Source organism: Denticeps clupeoides, unplaced genomic scaffold, assembly GCF_900700375.1.
Source record: "Denticeps clupeoides unplaced genomic scaffold, fDenClu1.1, whole genome shotgun sequence".
NCBI classification, from domain to species: Eukaryota; Metazoa; Chordata; class Actinopteri; order Clupeiformes; family Denticipitidae; genus Denticeps; species Denticeps clupeoides.
Genome location: NW_021630084.1, coordinates 400,026 through 416,848, shown reverse-complemented (window position 1 = coordinate 416,848; position 16,823 = coordinate 400,026). Strand labels below are relative to the sequence as shown.

Sequence of the window (16,823 nt, the reverse complement as noted above, 5' to 3'; positions counted from 1 at the left end):
TACGTCATTTTGTGCGGAGAGGTCAGGCCTTCGGCCTGACCTCTCCGTTTTTTTTGTGCGTCTGACGGCCTTAGCGTGGCAGCCACAAATGCGAGACATGGCATTTTTGCCCTTCTTCCCTATGTCCCATGTTTTCCTGACCACTGTTGCTGGTAGCAACACATCCAATATGTCAGATTGTGTGTCTCGGCGAGGCCTTCGGCCTCGCCTCGACTCCCGTGTCTCTAGCTTTTACGGCTGGTCACAGGGAGCCAAAAACCTGTTCCCAGAACGATAGTAAACGGTACTTTTTACACTTTGAACCCGATTTGTGGGCGGGCCGTACGACCTACCAAAATAAACAATACGTCATATTGTGCGGAGTGGTCAGGCCTTCGGCCTGACCACTCCGTTGTTTCTGTACGTTTCACGGTTTTTGCGTGGCAGCCTTGAACGTAAGACGTGTCCTTTTTTGCTGGTCCAGCACAATAGTAAGTGGTCTGTCATGCTGACAGGCCCAAACTAGAAGCCAAAATTCCAGGGGAAATTTTGATGGGCCTGTCCGGGCGTTTTTCGTAGGAGCGCGGGCATGCTAACATCAAAAATGCTAACAGGGCTTGGCCAAGGTGCTTCACATGAAATTTGGTGACGTTTGGAGCATGTTTAAAAATTAGCATGTTAGCATGCTAATGCTAGCATGCTAACATCAGAAACGCTAACAGGGCGTGTCCAAGATGCGTGACGTTAAATTTGGTGATGTTTGGAGCATGTTTAACAATTAGCATGTTAGCATGCTAACGCTAACATCAAAAACGGTAACAGGGCGTGGCCGAGATGCGTCACTGTAAATTTGGTGACATTTGGAGCATGTTTAAAAATTAGCATGTTAGCATGCTAATGCTAGCATGCTAACATCAGAAACACTAACAGGGCGTGTCCAAGATGCGTGACGTTAAATTTGGTGATGTTTGGAGCATGTTTAACAATTAGCATGTTAGCATGCTAACGCTAACATCAAAAACGGTAACAGGGCGTGGCCAAGTTGCGTCACTGTAAATTTGGTGACGTTTGGAGCATGTTTAAAAATTAGCATGTTAGCATGCTAATGCTAACATCAAAACCGCTAACAGGGTGTGGCCGAGATGAGTCATGTTAGATTTGGTGATGTTTGGACAATGTCCCTAATAAAGCAGCCAAAGGACCAGGGGGTCTTAATAATGTGGATGATTGTCATCCTAATGAAGCTGCTGGTTTAATCTGCCATTGAATTACAGTGCTGGCGCTGCTGCTGTATCAGTACCCCTTGTAGGACCCCCTTTGCTGGCAATGACACAGTAGCAGTACCACTTAAAAGGGGCCCCATTTTACCAATGCTACCAGTGCTAAAACTAGCATTCAATACATTTCAATGGGAAATGACCGTGTTTGATCGTTAATAGCTCGGCCACGCCCACTCCGATCGCTTATAAAAGTAATAGCACACCTCACACAATAAAGAACTAATTTTTGATATGTAGCACGCCGGTGTGCGTGCTTCGGTACGACCCGCATTAAGTGCCGAAAAAAGGCTGAAATAATAATAATAAATAAATTTTTGTTTTTCCCATTGACACTTTTTTGTTTTTTCAAATTTGTGCATAATCCGTAAATCAGACAGAGACAAACCATACGTCAAAAATTAGATCTTGATGAGATCTACGAGACACCATTAAAAACTTTTTTCTATGTCAAACCATCTGGACACAAAGTCCAAAAAAGTCCAATTTTGGACTAGGATAAGATACGCGTTCCGAAAACGCTTTTTGGCGAATTGCGCGCGGACCGTAAATCCGGCCGAGCCGAGCCATACGTCAAACCGTGCGGAAGGAAAAGCCGCACGACCTGATATGAGACTTGTGTGTGTGCTGTGAAGCGTTTGTTCGCAAATCTTAAGAAACCAAATTTTTTCACACTTTTAATGTTTTGATCACAATTTGTGGCCCTCCTGTAGTCCCCAAACAAGCAATCAATACGTCATTTTGTGCGGAGAGGTCAGGCCTTCGGCCTGACCTCTCCGTTTTTTTTGTGCGTCTTACGGCCTTAGCGTGGCAGCCACAAATGCGAGACATGGCATTTTTGCCCTTCTTCCCTATGTCCCATGTTTTCCTGACCACTGTTGCTGGTAGCAACACATCCAATATGTCAGATTGTGTGTCTCGGCGAGGCCTTCGGCCTCGCCTCGACTCCCGTGTCTCTAGCTTTTACGGCTGGTCACAGGGAGCCAAAAACCTGTTCCCAGAACGATAGTAAACGGTACTTTTTACACTTTGAACCCGATTTGTGGGCGGGCCGTACGACCTACCAAAATAAACAATACGTCATATTGTGCGGAGTGGTCAGGCCTTCGGCCTGACCACTCCGTTGTTTCTGTACGTTTCACGGTTTTTGCGTGGCAGCCTTGAACGTAAGACGTGTCCTTTTTTGCTGGTCCAGCACAATAGTAAGTGGTCTGTCATGCTGACAGGCCCAAACTAGAAGCCAAAATTCCAGGGGAAATTTTGATGGGCCTGTCCGGGCGTTTTTCGTAGGAGCGCGGGCATGGTAACATCAAAAATGCTAACAGGGCTTGGCCAAGGTGCTTCACATGAAATTTGGTGACGTTTGGAGCATGTTTAAAAATTAGCATGTTAGCATGCTAATGCTAGCATGCTAACATCAGAAACGCTAACAGGGCGTGTCCAAGATGCGTGACGTTAAATTTGGTGATGTTTGGAGCATGTTTAACAATTAGCATGTTAGCATGCTAACGCTAACATCAAAAACGGTAACAGGGCGTGGCCGCGATGCGTCACTGTAAATTTGGTGACATTTGGAGCATGTTTAAAAATTAGCATGTTAGCATGCTAATGCTAGCATGCTAACATCAGAAACGCTAACAGGGCGTGTCCAAGATGCGTGACGTTAAATTTGGTGATGTTTGGAGCATGTTTAACAATTAGCATGTTAGCATGCTAACGCTAACATCAAAAACGGTAACAGGGCGTGGCCAAGTTGCGTCACTGTAAATTTGGTGACGTTTGGAGCATGTTTAAAAATTAGCATGTTAGCATGCTAATGCTAACATCAAAACCGCTAACAGGGTGTGGCCGAGATGAGTCATGTTAGATTTGGTGATGTTTGGACAATGTCCCTAATAAAGCAGCCAAAGGACCAGGGGGTCTTAATAATGTGGATGATTGTCATCCTAATGAAGCTGCTGGTTTAATCTGCCATTGAATCACAGTGCTGTCGCTGCTGCTGTATCAGTACCCCTTGTAGGACCCCCTTTGCTGGCAATGACACAGTAGCAGTACCACTTAAAAGGGGCCCCATTTTACCAATGCTACCAGTGCTAAAACTAGCATTCAATACATTTCAATGGGAAATGACCGTGTTTGATCGTTAATAGCTCGGCCACGCCCACTCCGATCGCTTATAAAAGTAATAGCACACCTCACACAATAAAGAACTAATTTTTGATATGTAGCACGCCGGTGTGCGTGCTTCGGTACGACCCGCATTAAGTGCCGAAAAAAGGCTGAAATAATAATAATAATAACTAGAAGCCAAAATTCCAGGGGAAATTTTGATGGGCCTGTCCGGGCATTGGTCACAGCCGCGGGTGTAGCCTCCTGAACTGGTGTCAACTTTAAGAGCGGGCGGTCCTATTAAAATGGTCGATGGGTCAGGCACACCCATGCAGTCGTGATGTTTGAATGATGTTGAAAAATTAGCAATTTAACATTCTAAAGCTAGCATGCTAACGTCAAAAATGCTAACAGGGCGTGGCCAAGAAGGATGTTGCCATAAGAGCATGATTCAAAATGAAGTGGCAGCTTTTTGATTGTGTTGAAGGACAGTTATAGTCTTATTCTGTAGGATTTAATTCTTTCCATTAGAAATGCATTGAATGTTTGAGCGTTAATAACTCGGCCACGCCCAGTCCGATCGCTTATAAAAGTAATAGCACACCTCACACAATATAGTACTAATTTTTTATATGCAGCAAGCCAGTGTGCGTGCTTCGGTACGACCCGCATTAATTGCCGAAATGTGGAAAAACACAATAGTAACGTTAACACTAGAAGCCAAAATTCCAGGGGAAATTTTGATGGGCCTGTCCGGGCGTTTTTCGTAGGAGCGCGGGCATGCTAACATCAAAAATGCTAACAGGGCTTGGCCAAGGTGCTTCACATGAAATTTGGTGACGTTTGGAGCATGTTTAAAAATTAGCATGTTAGCATGCTAATGCTAGCATGCTAACATCAGAAACGCTAACAGGGCGTGTCCAAGATGCGTGACGTTAAATTTGGTGATGTTTGGAGCATGTTTAACAATTAGCATGTTAGCATGCTAACGCTAACATCAAAAACGGTAACAGGGCGTGGCCGAGATGCGTCACTGTAAATTTGGTGACATTTGGAGCATGTTTAAAAATTAGCATGTTAGCATGCTAATGCTAGCATGCTAACATCAGAAACGCTAACAGGGCGTGTCCAAGATGCGTGACGTTAAATTTGGTGATGTTTGGAGCATGTTTAACAATTAGCATGTTAGCATGCTAACGCTAACATCAAAAACGGTAACAGGGCGTGGCCAAGTTGCGTCACTGTAAATTTGGTGACGTTTGGAGCATGTTTAAAAATTAGCATGTTAGCATGCTAATGCTAACATCAAAACCGCTAACAGGGTGTGGCCGAGATGAGTCATGTTAGATTTGGTGATGTTTGGACAATGTCCCTAATAAAGCAGCCAAAGGACCAGGGGGTCTTAATAATGTGGATGATTGTCATCCTAATGAAGCTGCTGGTTTAATCTGCCATTGAATTACAGTGCTGTCGCTGCTGCTGTATCAGTACCCCTTGTAGGACCCCCTTTGCTGGCAATGACACAGTAGCAGTACCACTTAAAAGGGGCCCCATTTTACCAATGCTACCAGTGCTAAAACTAGCATTCAATACATTTCAATGGGAAATGACCGTGTTTGATCGTTAATAGCTCGGCCACGCCCACTCCGATCGCTTATAAAAGTAATAGCACACCTCACACAATAAAGAACTAATTTTTGATATGTAGCACGCCGGTGTGCGTGCTTCGGTACGACCCGCATTAAGTGCCGAAAAAAGGCTGAAATAATAATAATAATAATAATAATAAATAAATTTTTTTTTTTCCCATTGACACTTTTTTGTTTTTTCAAATTTGTGCATAATCCGTAAATCAGACAGAGACAAACCATACGTCAAAAATTAGATCTTGATGAGATCTACGAGACACCATTAAAAACTTTTTTCTATGTCAAACCATCTGGACACAAAGTCCAAAAAAGTCCAATTTTGGACTAGGATAAGATACGCGTTCCGAAAACGCTTTTTGGCGAATTGCGCGCGGACCGTAAATCCGGCCGAGCCGAGCCATACGTCAAACCGTGCGGAAGGAAAAGCCGCACGACCTGATATGAGACTTGTGTGTGTGCTGTGAAGCGTTTGTTCGCAAATCTTAAGAAACCAAATTTTTTCACACTTTTAATGTTTTGATCACAATTTGTGGCCCTCCTGTAGTCCCCAAACAAGCAATCAATACGTCATTTTGTGCGGAGAGGTCAGGCCTTCGGCCTGACCTCTCGGTTTTTTTTGTGCGTCTGACGGCCTTAGCGTGGCAGCCACAAATGCGAGACATGGCATTTTTGCCCTTCTTCCCTATGTCCCATGTTTTCCTGACCACTGTTGCTGGTAGCAACACATCCAATATGTCAGATTGTGTGTCTCGGCGAGGCCTTCGGCCTCGCCTCGACTCCCGTGTCTCTAGCTTTTACGGCTGGTCACTGGGAGCCAAAAACGTGTTCCCAGCACGATAGTAAACGGTACTTTTTAAACTTTGAACCCGATTTGTGGGCGGGCCGTACGACCTACCAAAATAAACAATACGTCATATTGTGCGGAGTGGTCAGGCCTTCGGCCTGACCACTCCGTTGTTTCTGTACGTTTCACGGTTTTTGCGTGGCAGCCTTGAACGTAAGACGTGTCCTTTTTTGCTGGTCCCAGCACAATAGTAAGTGGTCTGTCATGCTGACAGGCCCAAACTAGAAGCCAAAATTCCAGGGGAAATTTTGATGGGCCTGTCCGGGCGTTTTTCGTAGGAGCGCGGGCATGCTAACATCAAAAATGCTAACAGGGCTTGGCCAAGGTGCTTCACATGAAATTTGGTGACGTTTGGAGCATGTTTAAAAATTAGCATGTTAGCATGCTAATGCTAGCATGCTAACATCAGAAACGCTAACAGGGCGTGTCCAAGATGCGTGACGTTAAATTTGGTGATGTTTGGAGCATGTTTAACAATTAGCATGTTAGCATGCTAACGCTAACATCAAAAACGGTAACAGGGCGTGGCCGAGATGCGTCACTGTAAATTTGGTGACATTTGGAGCATGTTTAAAAATTAGCATGTTAGCATGCTAATGCTAGCATGCTAACATCAGAAACACTAACAGGGCGTGTCCAAGATGCGTGACGTTAAATTTGGTGATGTTTGGAGCATGTTTAACAATTAGCATGTTAGCATGCTAACGCTAACATCAAAAACGGTAACAGGGCGTGGCCAAGTTGCGTCACTGTAAATTTGGTGACGTTTGGAGCATGTTTAAAAATTAGCATGTTAGCATGCTAATGCTAACATCAAAACCGCTAACAGGGTGTGGCCGAGATGAGTCATGTTAGATTTGGTGATGTTTGGACAATGTCCCTAATAAAGCAGCCAAAGGACCAGGGGGTCTTAATAATGTGGATGATTGTCATCCTAATGAAGCTGCTGGTTTAATCTGCCATTGAATTACAGTGCTGTCGCTGCTGCTGTATCAGTACCCCTTGTAGGACCCCCTTTGCTGGCAATGACACAGTAGCAGTACCACTTAAAAGGGGCCCCATTTTACCAATGCTACCAGTGCTAAAACTAGCATTCAATACATTTCAATGGGAAATGACCGTGTTTGATCGTTAATAGCTCGGCCACGCCCACTCCGATCGCTTATAAAAGTAATAGCACACCTCACACAATAAAGAACTAATTTTTGATATGTAGCACGCCGGTGTGCGTGCTTCGGTACGACCCGCATTAAGTGCCGAAAAAAGGCTGAAATAATAATAATAAATAAATTTTTGTTTTTCCCATTGACACTTTTTTGTTTTTTCAAATTTGTGCATAATCCGTAAATCAGACAGAGACAAACCATACGTCAAAAATTAGATCTTGATGAGATCTACGAGACACCATTAAAAACTTTTTTCTATGTCAAACCATCTGGACACAAAGTCCAAAAAAGTCCAATTTTGGACTAGGATAAGATACGCGTTCCGAAAACGCTTTTTGGCGAATTGCGCGCGGACCGTAAATCCGGCCGAGCCGAGCCATACGTCAAACCGTGCGGAAGGAAAAGCCGCACGACCTGATATGAGACTTGTGTGTGTGCTGTGAAGCGTTTGTTCGCAAATCTTAAGAAACCAAATTTTTTCACACTTTTAATGTTTTGATCACAATTTGTGGCCCTCCTGTAGTCCCCAAACAAGCAATCAATACGTCATTTTGTGCGGAGAGGTCAGGCCTTCGGCCTGACCTCTCCGTTTTTTTTGTGCGTCTGACGGCCTTAGCGTGGCAGCCACAAATGCGAGACATGGCATTTTTGCCCTTCTTCCCTATGTCCCATGTTTTCCTGACCACTGTTGCTGGTAGCAACACATCCAATATGTCAGATTGTGTGTCTCGGCGAGGCCTTCGGCCTCGCCTCGACTCCCGTGTCTCTAGCTTTTACGGCTGGTCACAGGGAGCCAAAAACCTGTTCCCAGAACGATAGTAAACGGTACTTTTTACACTTTGAACCCGATTTGTGGGCGGGCCGTACGACCTACCAAAATAAACAATACGTCATATTGTGCGGAGTGGTCAGGCCTTCGGCCTGACCACTCCGTTGTTTCTGTACGTTTCACGGTTTTTGCGTGGCAGCCTTGAACGTAAGACGTGTCCTTTTTTGCTGGTCCAGCACAATAGTAAGTGGTCTGTCATGCTGACAGGCCCAAATAAATAAATTTTTGTTTTTCCCATTGACACTTTTTTGTTTTTTCAAATTTGTGCATAATCCGTAAATCAGACAGAGACAAACCATACGTCAAAAATTAGATCTTGATGAGATCTACGAGACACCATTAAAAACTTTTTTCTATGTCAAACCATCTGGACACAAAGTCCAAAAAAGTCCAATTTTGGACTAGGATAAGATACGCGTTCCGAAAACGCTTTTTGGCGAATTGCGCGCGGACCGTAAATCCGGCCGAGCCGAGCCATACGTCAAACCGTGCGGAAGGAAAAGCCGCACGACCTGATATGAGACTTGTGTGTGTGCTGTGAAGCGTTTGTTCGCAAATCTTAAGAAACCAAATTTTTTCACACTTTTAATGTTTTGATCACAATTTGTGGCCCTCCTGTAGTCCCCAAACAAGCAATCAATACGTCATTTTGTGCGGAGAGGTCAGGCCGAAGGCCTGACCTCTCCGTTTTTTTTGTGCGTCTGACGGCCTTAGCGTGGCAGCCACAAATGCGAGACATGGCATTTTTGCCCTTCTTCCCTATGTCCCATGTTTTCCTGACCACTGTTGCTGGTAGCAACACATCCAATATGTCAGATTGTGTGTCTCGGCGAGGCCTTCGGCCTCGCCTCGACTCCCGTGTCTCTAGCTTTTACGGCTGGTCACAGGGAGCCAAAAACCTGTTCCCAGAACGATAGTAAACGGTACTTTTTACACTTTGAACCCGATTTGTGGGCGGGCCGTACGACCTACCAAAATAAACAATACGTCATATTGTGCGGAGTGGTCAGGCCTTCGGCCTGACCACTCCGTTGTTTCTGTACGTTTCACGGTTTTTGCGTGGCAGCCTTGAACGTAAGACGTGTCCTTTTTTGCTGGTCCAGCACAATAGTAAGTGGTCTGTCATGCTGACAGGCCCAAATAAATAAATAAATAAACTTTTTTTCGCCCATTGACACTTTTTTGTTTTTTCAAATTTGTCAATGATCCGTAAATCAGACAGAGAGAAACCATACGTCAAAGCGTCGGTCTTGAAGAGATCTACGACACAACATCAAAATCTTTTTTGTATGTCAAACCATCTGGACACAAAGTCCAAAAAAGTCCAATTTTGGACTAGGATAATAAACGCGTTCCGAAAACGCTTTTTGGCGAATTGCGCGCCGACCGTAAATCCGGCCGAGCCGAGCCATACGTCAAACCGTGCGGAAGGAAAAGCCGCACGACCTGATATGAGACTTGTGTGTGTGCTGTGAAGGGTTTGTTCGCAAATCTTAAGAAACCAAATTTTTTCACACTTTTAATGTTTTGATCACAATTTGTGGCCCTCCTGTAGTCCCCAAACAAGCAATCAATATGTCATTTTGTGCGGAGAGGTCAGGCCTTCGGCCTGACCTCTCCGTTTTTTTTGTGCGTCTCACGGCCTTAGCGTGGCAGCCACAAATGCGAGACATGGCATTTTTGCCCTTCTTCCCTATTTCCCATGTTTTCCTGACCACTGTTGGTGGTAGCAACACATCCAATATGTCAGATTGTGTGTCTCGGCGAGGCCTTCGGCCTCGCCTCGACTCCCGTGTCTCTAGCTTTTACGGCTGGTCACAGGGAGCTGAAAACCTCTTCCTCTGTGCAATAGTAAACCACACTTTTTACACTTTGAACCCGATTTGTGGGCGGGCCGTACGACTTACCAAAATAAACAATACGTCATATTGTGCGGAGTGGTCAGGCCTTCGGCCTGACCACTCCGTTGTTTCTGTACGTTTCACGGTTTTTGCGTGGCAGCCTTGAACGTGAGACATGTCCTTTTATTGCCTTTTTCCCAGTGTTCCGGATTTATCCGGGTTTTCCAAACCCCCGTTGGTGGCACCGACTCGTCCCATATGTCAGATTGTGTGTCTCGGCGAGGCCTTCGGCCTCGCCTCGACTCCCTTGTCTCTAGCTTTTACGGCTGGTCACAGGGAGCCAAAAACTTGTTCATAGCACGATAGTAAACGGTACTTTTTACACTTTGAACCCGATTTGTGGGCGGGCCGTACGACCTACCAAAATAAACAATACGTCATATTGTGCGGAGTGGTCAGGCCTTCGGCCTGACCACTCCGTTGTTTCTGTACGTTTAACGGTTTTTGCGTGGCAGCCTTGAACGTAAGACGTGTCCTTTTTTGCTGCTCCCAGCACAATAGTAAGTGGTCTGTCATGCTGACAGGCCCAAATAATCATTTAAAAAGCATTTCTCTAGGGAAATGTTATATCGCAAGAAATATTGTTATTGCAATATTCAACAACAATATTGCATATTTTCCCAATATCGTGCACCCCTAACACCCACCCACCCCCACACACACACACACACACACACACCCACACACACACACACCCACACACGCTTCATAAGGAAACGAATAAATGAATAAAATGATAAATATATATATTTAAAAAGGCGCTCCTCGCTTCTCATGCTGCGGAAGTGAAGAGCGAAGCGAGGACACGGCTGTTCTTATAATTAACAGTACGATCAGAATATTCGTATTACGTTGGAACAACTTTACTCCGCTCTCCGAACTCCACGTATGATTGGGAGTGCCGCTGTTCCAGATGTTTTGCTACATTTTGAAGCACCACTTGCAAACGGGTTCCTCTGGTTGATCCCTGAAGGACCTCCACACCGCGCTCCTGCTTTTTACGTTTTCTAGCGAGGTCGGTGCGCTGGGGACGCCGCCGCCAGGTTTAAAATGTCTCTCGTGGCCCGATTTACGCCGGTGCTCGTTGATACCTGAACCAGTAGGACATTTTAGTATGGAGTAGTATCTGAGGATGGATCAGGATGTGATGGTGCATCATGGTGTATATCTGCTCCTGCATAAATCATCTGTATTTTGATGCAGGCGGGACCCCAGATGTTCCTGGATGTTCATCCCCTCCTTCACCGCTTCTTCTCTGGCCCTCAGCATGCCAGGCCTCGAGCAGGCCACAAAACCATCTCCGAGTCTCCAAACCGTGATGTAATCACATGTAACAAAGCCCTACTGTATCGCCTGACCTGGGCCCCGCCCCCCTTCGCTCTGTACACACGGGCGTGGCCGTGTTTTGTAATGTGGAGAATGTCCCCCGACTGCCGCCGCGACGAGCGCTCCTTCCACCGCCCGCGGCGGGTCAGCTGCTGCGGTCCCGCGGAGCGTGAAGGGAACACGCTCGGTCACATGTCCCCGACATGACGGAGCCACTCTCCTGGTCCTAAAACTGACGGGACCCGCCCATCCCTCTCCACGCCGCGTTATTGACTTTTCCCAACCGACCGCGTTCCCGGGAATTCTGCACAGCGGGTGACCAGGCCTTCATCTCCTCTGTAGGTCCGGGGTTCTCCACCAACTCCATTTATACAGCGCTGGGTTTATTTGTTCTGTGTTCTGTCCCGCTGCCTGGTCCTCGGGTCACGGTTTACATCTCCACGTCTCCCTGGGCGTGGTCTCTTGGCCTGCACACCTTCTGGCTTCTTACCACCGTGCACACGTGTGTGTGTGTGTGTGTGTGTGCTGGAAAACATCATTACGCTGCGGGGACCTTGAGTAGAAAGCGCCAGATATTGGAACCATATTTCACACGGGGGGGGACATCTACAAATCACACCCTCTCCATGTGATGTTCACTACTGCATGCTCTTCACTATTCTCTCCTCTGTGTGTGTGTAGCCTCACGGAGGGCGGGGCTACACGTCAGGTCTGCTCCGCCCCTGTTGGAAGTCCCCATCGGCGTGTTCCACTCTCGCTTGTTCCTTCCGTTCTGCAGACGGTTTTGTTAGAACCTGCCAAATTCGCTTCGTTTGAAGAGTTGCTCGTAGCGGACGTGGCGGCGTCAGAATCCTCCCGTGGTTCTCCTGAGGTTGTGTAAACACCATGGAATCCTGAAGAGCTCCTGATTCCCTTGATGAAGGCGACGGTTGATACACAACAGAACCCTGTTTCTCGCCCGCATTCTACAGTCTGGCTGTTTAGGCATCAGCGCGACCTGTGACCTCCGTGACCTCGGCCATTGTGTCCGTTACACTGCGGTAAAGTAGAGTAGCGAGGACACCTTCATCTTCTGAGCCTCGCAGCTGATTCTGATGATTGTGATGTGTGTGTGTGTCTGGGCGGCGGCCATGTTGGGTGGTTCCGACCGTAGAACAGCGCCGAGCTTCTGTTTCTCTCCAGGCTGCTTGTAAACAGCTAATTAGACGGGCGGGGCGGGCGGAGCGGCGGAGAAGCAGATGGACGGGCAGAGACCCCCCGCTGGGGGCGTCGCCACCTTCCTCCTCCACTCCTCCTTCTGTGGCGTCGCGTGTCCGTTATTCTTCGATGGCTGTGGTTGTGGGTTGTGGGTTGTTATTATCTCTCCTTTTGTCCCGAGAATGAAACACTCGGTTTAATTATTAATATGTTGACGTGCTCCGCTGTGATTGGCTAGTTGGGTACTGGGCTCCTCCCCCCCAGTCCATGTTGGTTTCTTTTCCAGCTGTTCTAATGGCAGATTGGAGGTCGTGGTTGAGATGGGGTGGAACTGGAGCTTCTTCTCTTTTACCGCCATCGTTTACTTCTGCAGGATTAACAGATTAACCAGGACGGGTCATTAGTAACCTGCTCAACCAACTGAGCGTGGAAACGGGGAAATGAAGAAGTTCTAATAGACCAGTTCTGTATAGCCAGTGGTAGTCAGACCCGTCCCAGGTGTCCCTGGACAAGGCCAGGCGTGTGGACTAATGAAGACACTCCCCTGATGTGTGTGTGTGTCAGTCACATGATGTATTTTGGTAAACAGGCCGTCTGTCTGCGAGTGGGCGTGGCTCCTGCAGACAGACCCCGCCTTTAAGTGCTTAAGCAGAATTAGTCCCTCTGTGTCTTGGCTTAGACCCCTGATGGCTTCATTAGTGTCACGGGCTCCCGGCGCGCCTCCCCGCCCGACGTCGGCTCGGACCTCTTAATGGAGATCAGATGCTGCGGATTCCGCTGGCGGCGCGGTGCGACCACCACTTCCTGTTGCTCTGCGCCCGCCCCTTTTCCGACTTAATAAGCGCCCGTCGATTCAGATAGTAAAAATCCACGGCGGTGGCGTGGACGGCGTCTTAAAAACACGCACAGGGACCCGCCCCTCCCTCTCTTCCCCCCTTTTGCGGGGGGAGGGAGGCAGGCGGACGTTTCGTGTTTCAGGTTAATGGAAATGGATCCGTTGTTTATCCTGCCATTAAAGCCTCTCTGCAGGCCCCGCTGCAGTTTAACCAAATGCATGAATAAAAAAATCCATATATATATATATATATAAATATATAAGTAAATAAAAAGTAGAGAAGGAGCATTGATGCGGTCCGGGACATGTGGAGCTGGGTGGTCTGCTGTCATGATCCACGAATCTCTCTCGCTCTCTCTCTCTCTCTCATACACACAGTGGGTACGGAAAGTATTCAGACCCCCTTTAATGTTTTCACCGTTTGTTATATTGCAGCCATTTGCTAAAATAAAGTAGATTTTCTCCTCTTTAATGTACACACAGCACCCCATACAGACAGAAAAACATATTTTTGCAGATTTGTTAACGAAGAAAAAGTGAAAGATCACACGGTCCTCAGTATTCAGACCCTTTGCTCGGTATTTAGTAGAAGCGCCCCTTTTTTTCTAATACAGCCTGGATTAGAGGGGATCCTGTGCCATTCCTCCTTGCAGATCCTCTCCAGTTCTGGATGGTAAACGTTGGTGGACGGCCATTTTTAGGTCTCCCTAGAGATGCTCAATTGGGTTTGTCAGGACTCTGGCTGGGCCATTCAAGAACAGTCACGGAGGTGTTGAGAAGCCGCCCCTTCATTATTTTAGCTGTGTATTTGGGGTCATCTTGTTCGAAGGCCCAGTCTGAGGTCCTGACCACTATTGAGTACCTGGTACTTTCCGTACCCACTGTATTCACAGAAATCGTGACCTTTTAACCCGCCACACCTGAAAAGTGCCCCATGTGGCTGCAGGGTTACTGATGGCAGAACCCTGACGGTACTGTGTCCCAGGTCATGAGGGAGGAGCGAGACGCTCATTACAAGCATCTGATGCGTCTTCTCGTCTGGAGCGGAGACGTGATGCGCCTACCCTGTATGTCTGTAGTGGAGGTCACGGAGGGGTCACATGATGATCACAGCAACGATTGATCCGAATGATTTGGCGAGTGTGATGATTCTGAGGTGAGAGCACCATTCCACATCTGTCCAGCCCATTGTCTTCCTGTGAAAGGTCTCCAGCTCCAGACCTCGCCCCCCCGCCACACCCCCTAAGCATGATACCTTTATATTGAACAGAACTGATTGTTGCGGATAAGCACTTTAGACGCCGAGTGTTTATTAGATGTTGCCAAGTGGGAAAATGTGTAATTAGCATTGAAAGAAATGTACAAATGAATTGTTCTAGAGGGCGGACGTTATTTCTGCTTCTGTTCCTGAAGTTCTCTAGGAGAATTGTGCACATAATGCTTTTTCAGCAGCTCTACTGCATGGTGGAGAAAGTGAGATCATCGCTCTCAGGCGTGAGGACGTTCATTCCACTCACCTCCCCATCTCCGGATTTCAGCTGGAGTCGTAATTCGTATGTTGTATTACATCACCGAGATACATTTACATTACATTTACAGCATTTACCAGATGCCCTTACAATCAGTAGTTACAGGGATAGTCCATCCCTGGAGCAACTCAGGGTTAAGTGTCCTGCTCAGGGACACAATGGTAGTAAGTGGGATTTGAACCCGGGTCGTCTGGTTCATAGGCTACTACCACCCTGTCCTTCCAACGCAGGAACCTCCAGCGCCATCTAAATTTCCGTCTTTATTGTTGCCCGATTTGTCAGGAAGACGCTGGTTCCATCTGCATTTGAATGATTTGTTTCAGAGCTGCTTTACATGGAGAGTAAAGCCCCAAGGTGTGTATGTAGCCTAAAGGGTAACACACTCGCCTATGAACCAGAAGACCCAGGTTCAAACCCCACTTACTACCATCATGTTCCTGAGCGTCTCCAGGGGGGACTGTCCCTGTCACTACTCTGGATAAGGACATCTGGTAAATGCTGTAAATGTAAATGTACGTGTAGATGTTGTGAAAATGTTGGGGTTCTACGTTTGTTTAATGCGTGCCGCGGCGTTAACTCGGGAAGAGTAATGTTGGTGTTGTTCCTGGTGCATTGTGGGAGTTTCTCTCAGGGAATATTACGTAATAAGCTCTGACAGAGCTGCTCTCTGGGACTGAGACGCCGCCAGCCTGGTGACGTTGTGAGCGCCTCTCTTCAGCTGTGATTGGCTGCGCCGCTGTGTCTGAACGAATGAATGAAGGTCCTTCCAGTCATGTGACGGTCACATGGAAGGTCAACTTGCTTTTATTTTTGGACGTGTCCCTAAGGAGTTGTATCACTCCAAACACACACACTGTATTTTGTAAATAAGCATTATGTGGACCTGCCCTGTCTGTCTGAGGGCTTCAGGTCCTGGACATGAGGAGATCTTGCTCCAGAGTGGTCTGATGAGACCAGATGAGAGTCTGACAGTAGTCTCCACACGCCACATCAGTCTTGAGATGGTGTGAAACCTTCACTCTTCAGGAAGTGGGGCGGCCTGGGCTCCTCATAGAAACCCAGAACCCGACCCTGAGGTCACATGATCAGCACTGTGATGTCAGAGGGGTGACAGTTGAGACCACAACGACACCATCCAGGCGTGTAGGTCACATTCATCATAGCCGAGGAGATGATTGGCCTTTAATTCTTGGCTGCTGGCCTGCTTCGTGGATGCCCACCAGCCATCTGGGAAGGACGCAGCAGATTGTCTACTGGATGTCATTGGACAATCTTCTCCTTCTTACCTGCACAGCCTGGAGTCTTCTGAGCGCTGTGGAGTGACGTTTCTGGTCTTGCTTGCTGGCTCCTCCTGAGCAGATAAATCACCGGGAGAGCAGACACTCTCTCTGGCACGTCTGTTGTAGGAGGGCAGGTCCGATGGATGCAACATGTCTTCATAAAGTCCTTATTCCCCAAACGAACATATCTTCATTAGGTGGAAATTCCCTCTCTAGCCGGAGTCACATCACCATCAACCAGGCATCTGGCTGAGCTTCCAAGTTGTAACCTTGCAGGAATAAACCTTAAAAAGAAACATACTAGTAATATACTAAACAGGACTAGTTGAGGGCCGGGTGGGAAGTTAGTTCCTCTCCTTCAACAGAGTCTAGATCACGTAGCTCCAGAAGATTCTGTAAATCCTCTAATATCGTATGTAAAATGTATAAAACCTGGAACAGTGTCTCCTGACTGGGGTGTGGAACACCTCCGAGGTTCTCCTGCTCTGTTGGAGATCTGGAGATTAGAATGGAAGGAGTGGGAAGGAGGGTTTTCCCGGTGGGAGTGATGAATGAATGGATGTCAGCTCGTGTTTATTTAACTGCCGAGGTCTGAAGTCCTCCTTCCGGCAGAGCTGCTCTGGAACATTCCTTTTTCCGGATGCCAGGTTGCTGCTTGGTGGAGAACTTCACCCCCCTCTCTCTCTCTCTCTCTCTCTCTCTCTCTTCCTCTTCATTTTGAGATCGGACCGGATCTCCTGAAATTCTCAGCATCTGTTTCGGATAATTCCGCAGAGCCGCGCCGTCCCGAGCTTGAGTCACCGTCGACAGATTTATATAAAACAGCAGAGCTGCAATGCAACGATGACCTCATCATCTCAGGTCACCGGCGGGTCAGGCCACGCCCAGCACGATAAGACTGT

General features: G+C 47.3%; 1 protein-coding gene across 1 annotated transcript in view; it reads right to left on the bottom strand.

The window, feature by feature from the left end:
- The window catches only part of LOC114782567 (F-box and leucine-rich protein 22-like), a 38,750-nt gene extending 24,113 nt beyond the window's left edge, over positions 1–14,637 (bottom strand). Inside the window, exon 1 of the mRNA XM_028968395.1 lies at positions 14,630–14,637. Within this exon, the coding sequence (XP_028824228.1) occupies positions 14,630–14,637 (8 nt within the window). The remainder of the gene's footprint in view (positions 1–14,629) is intronic.
- Positions 14,638–16,823: the final 2,186 nt, after the last annotated feature.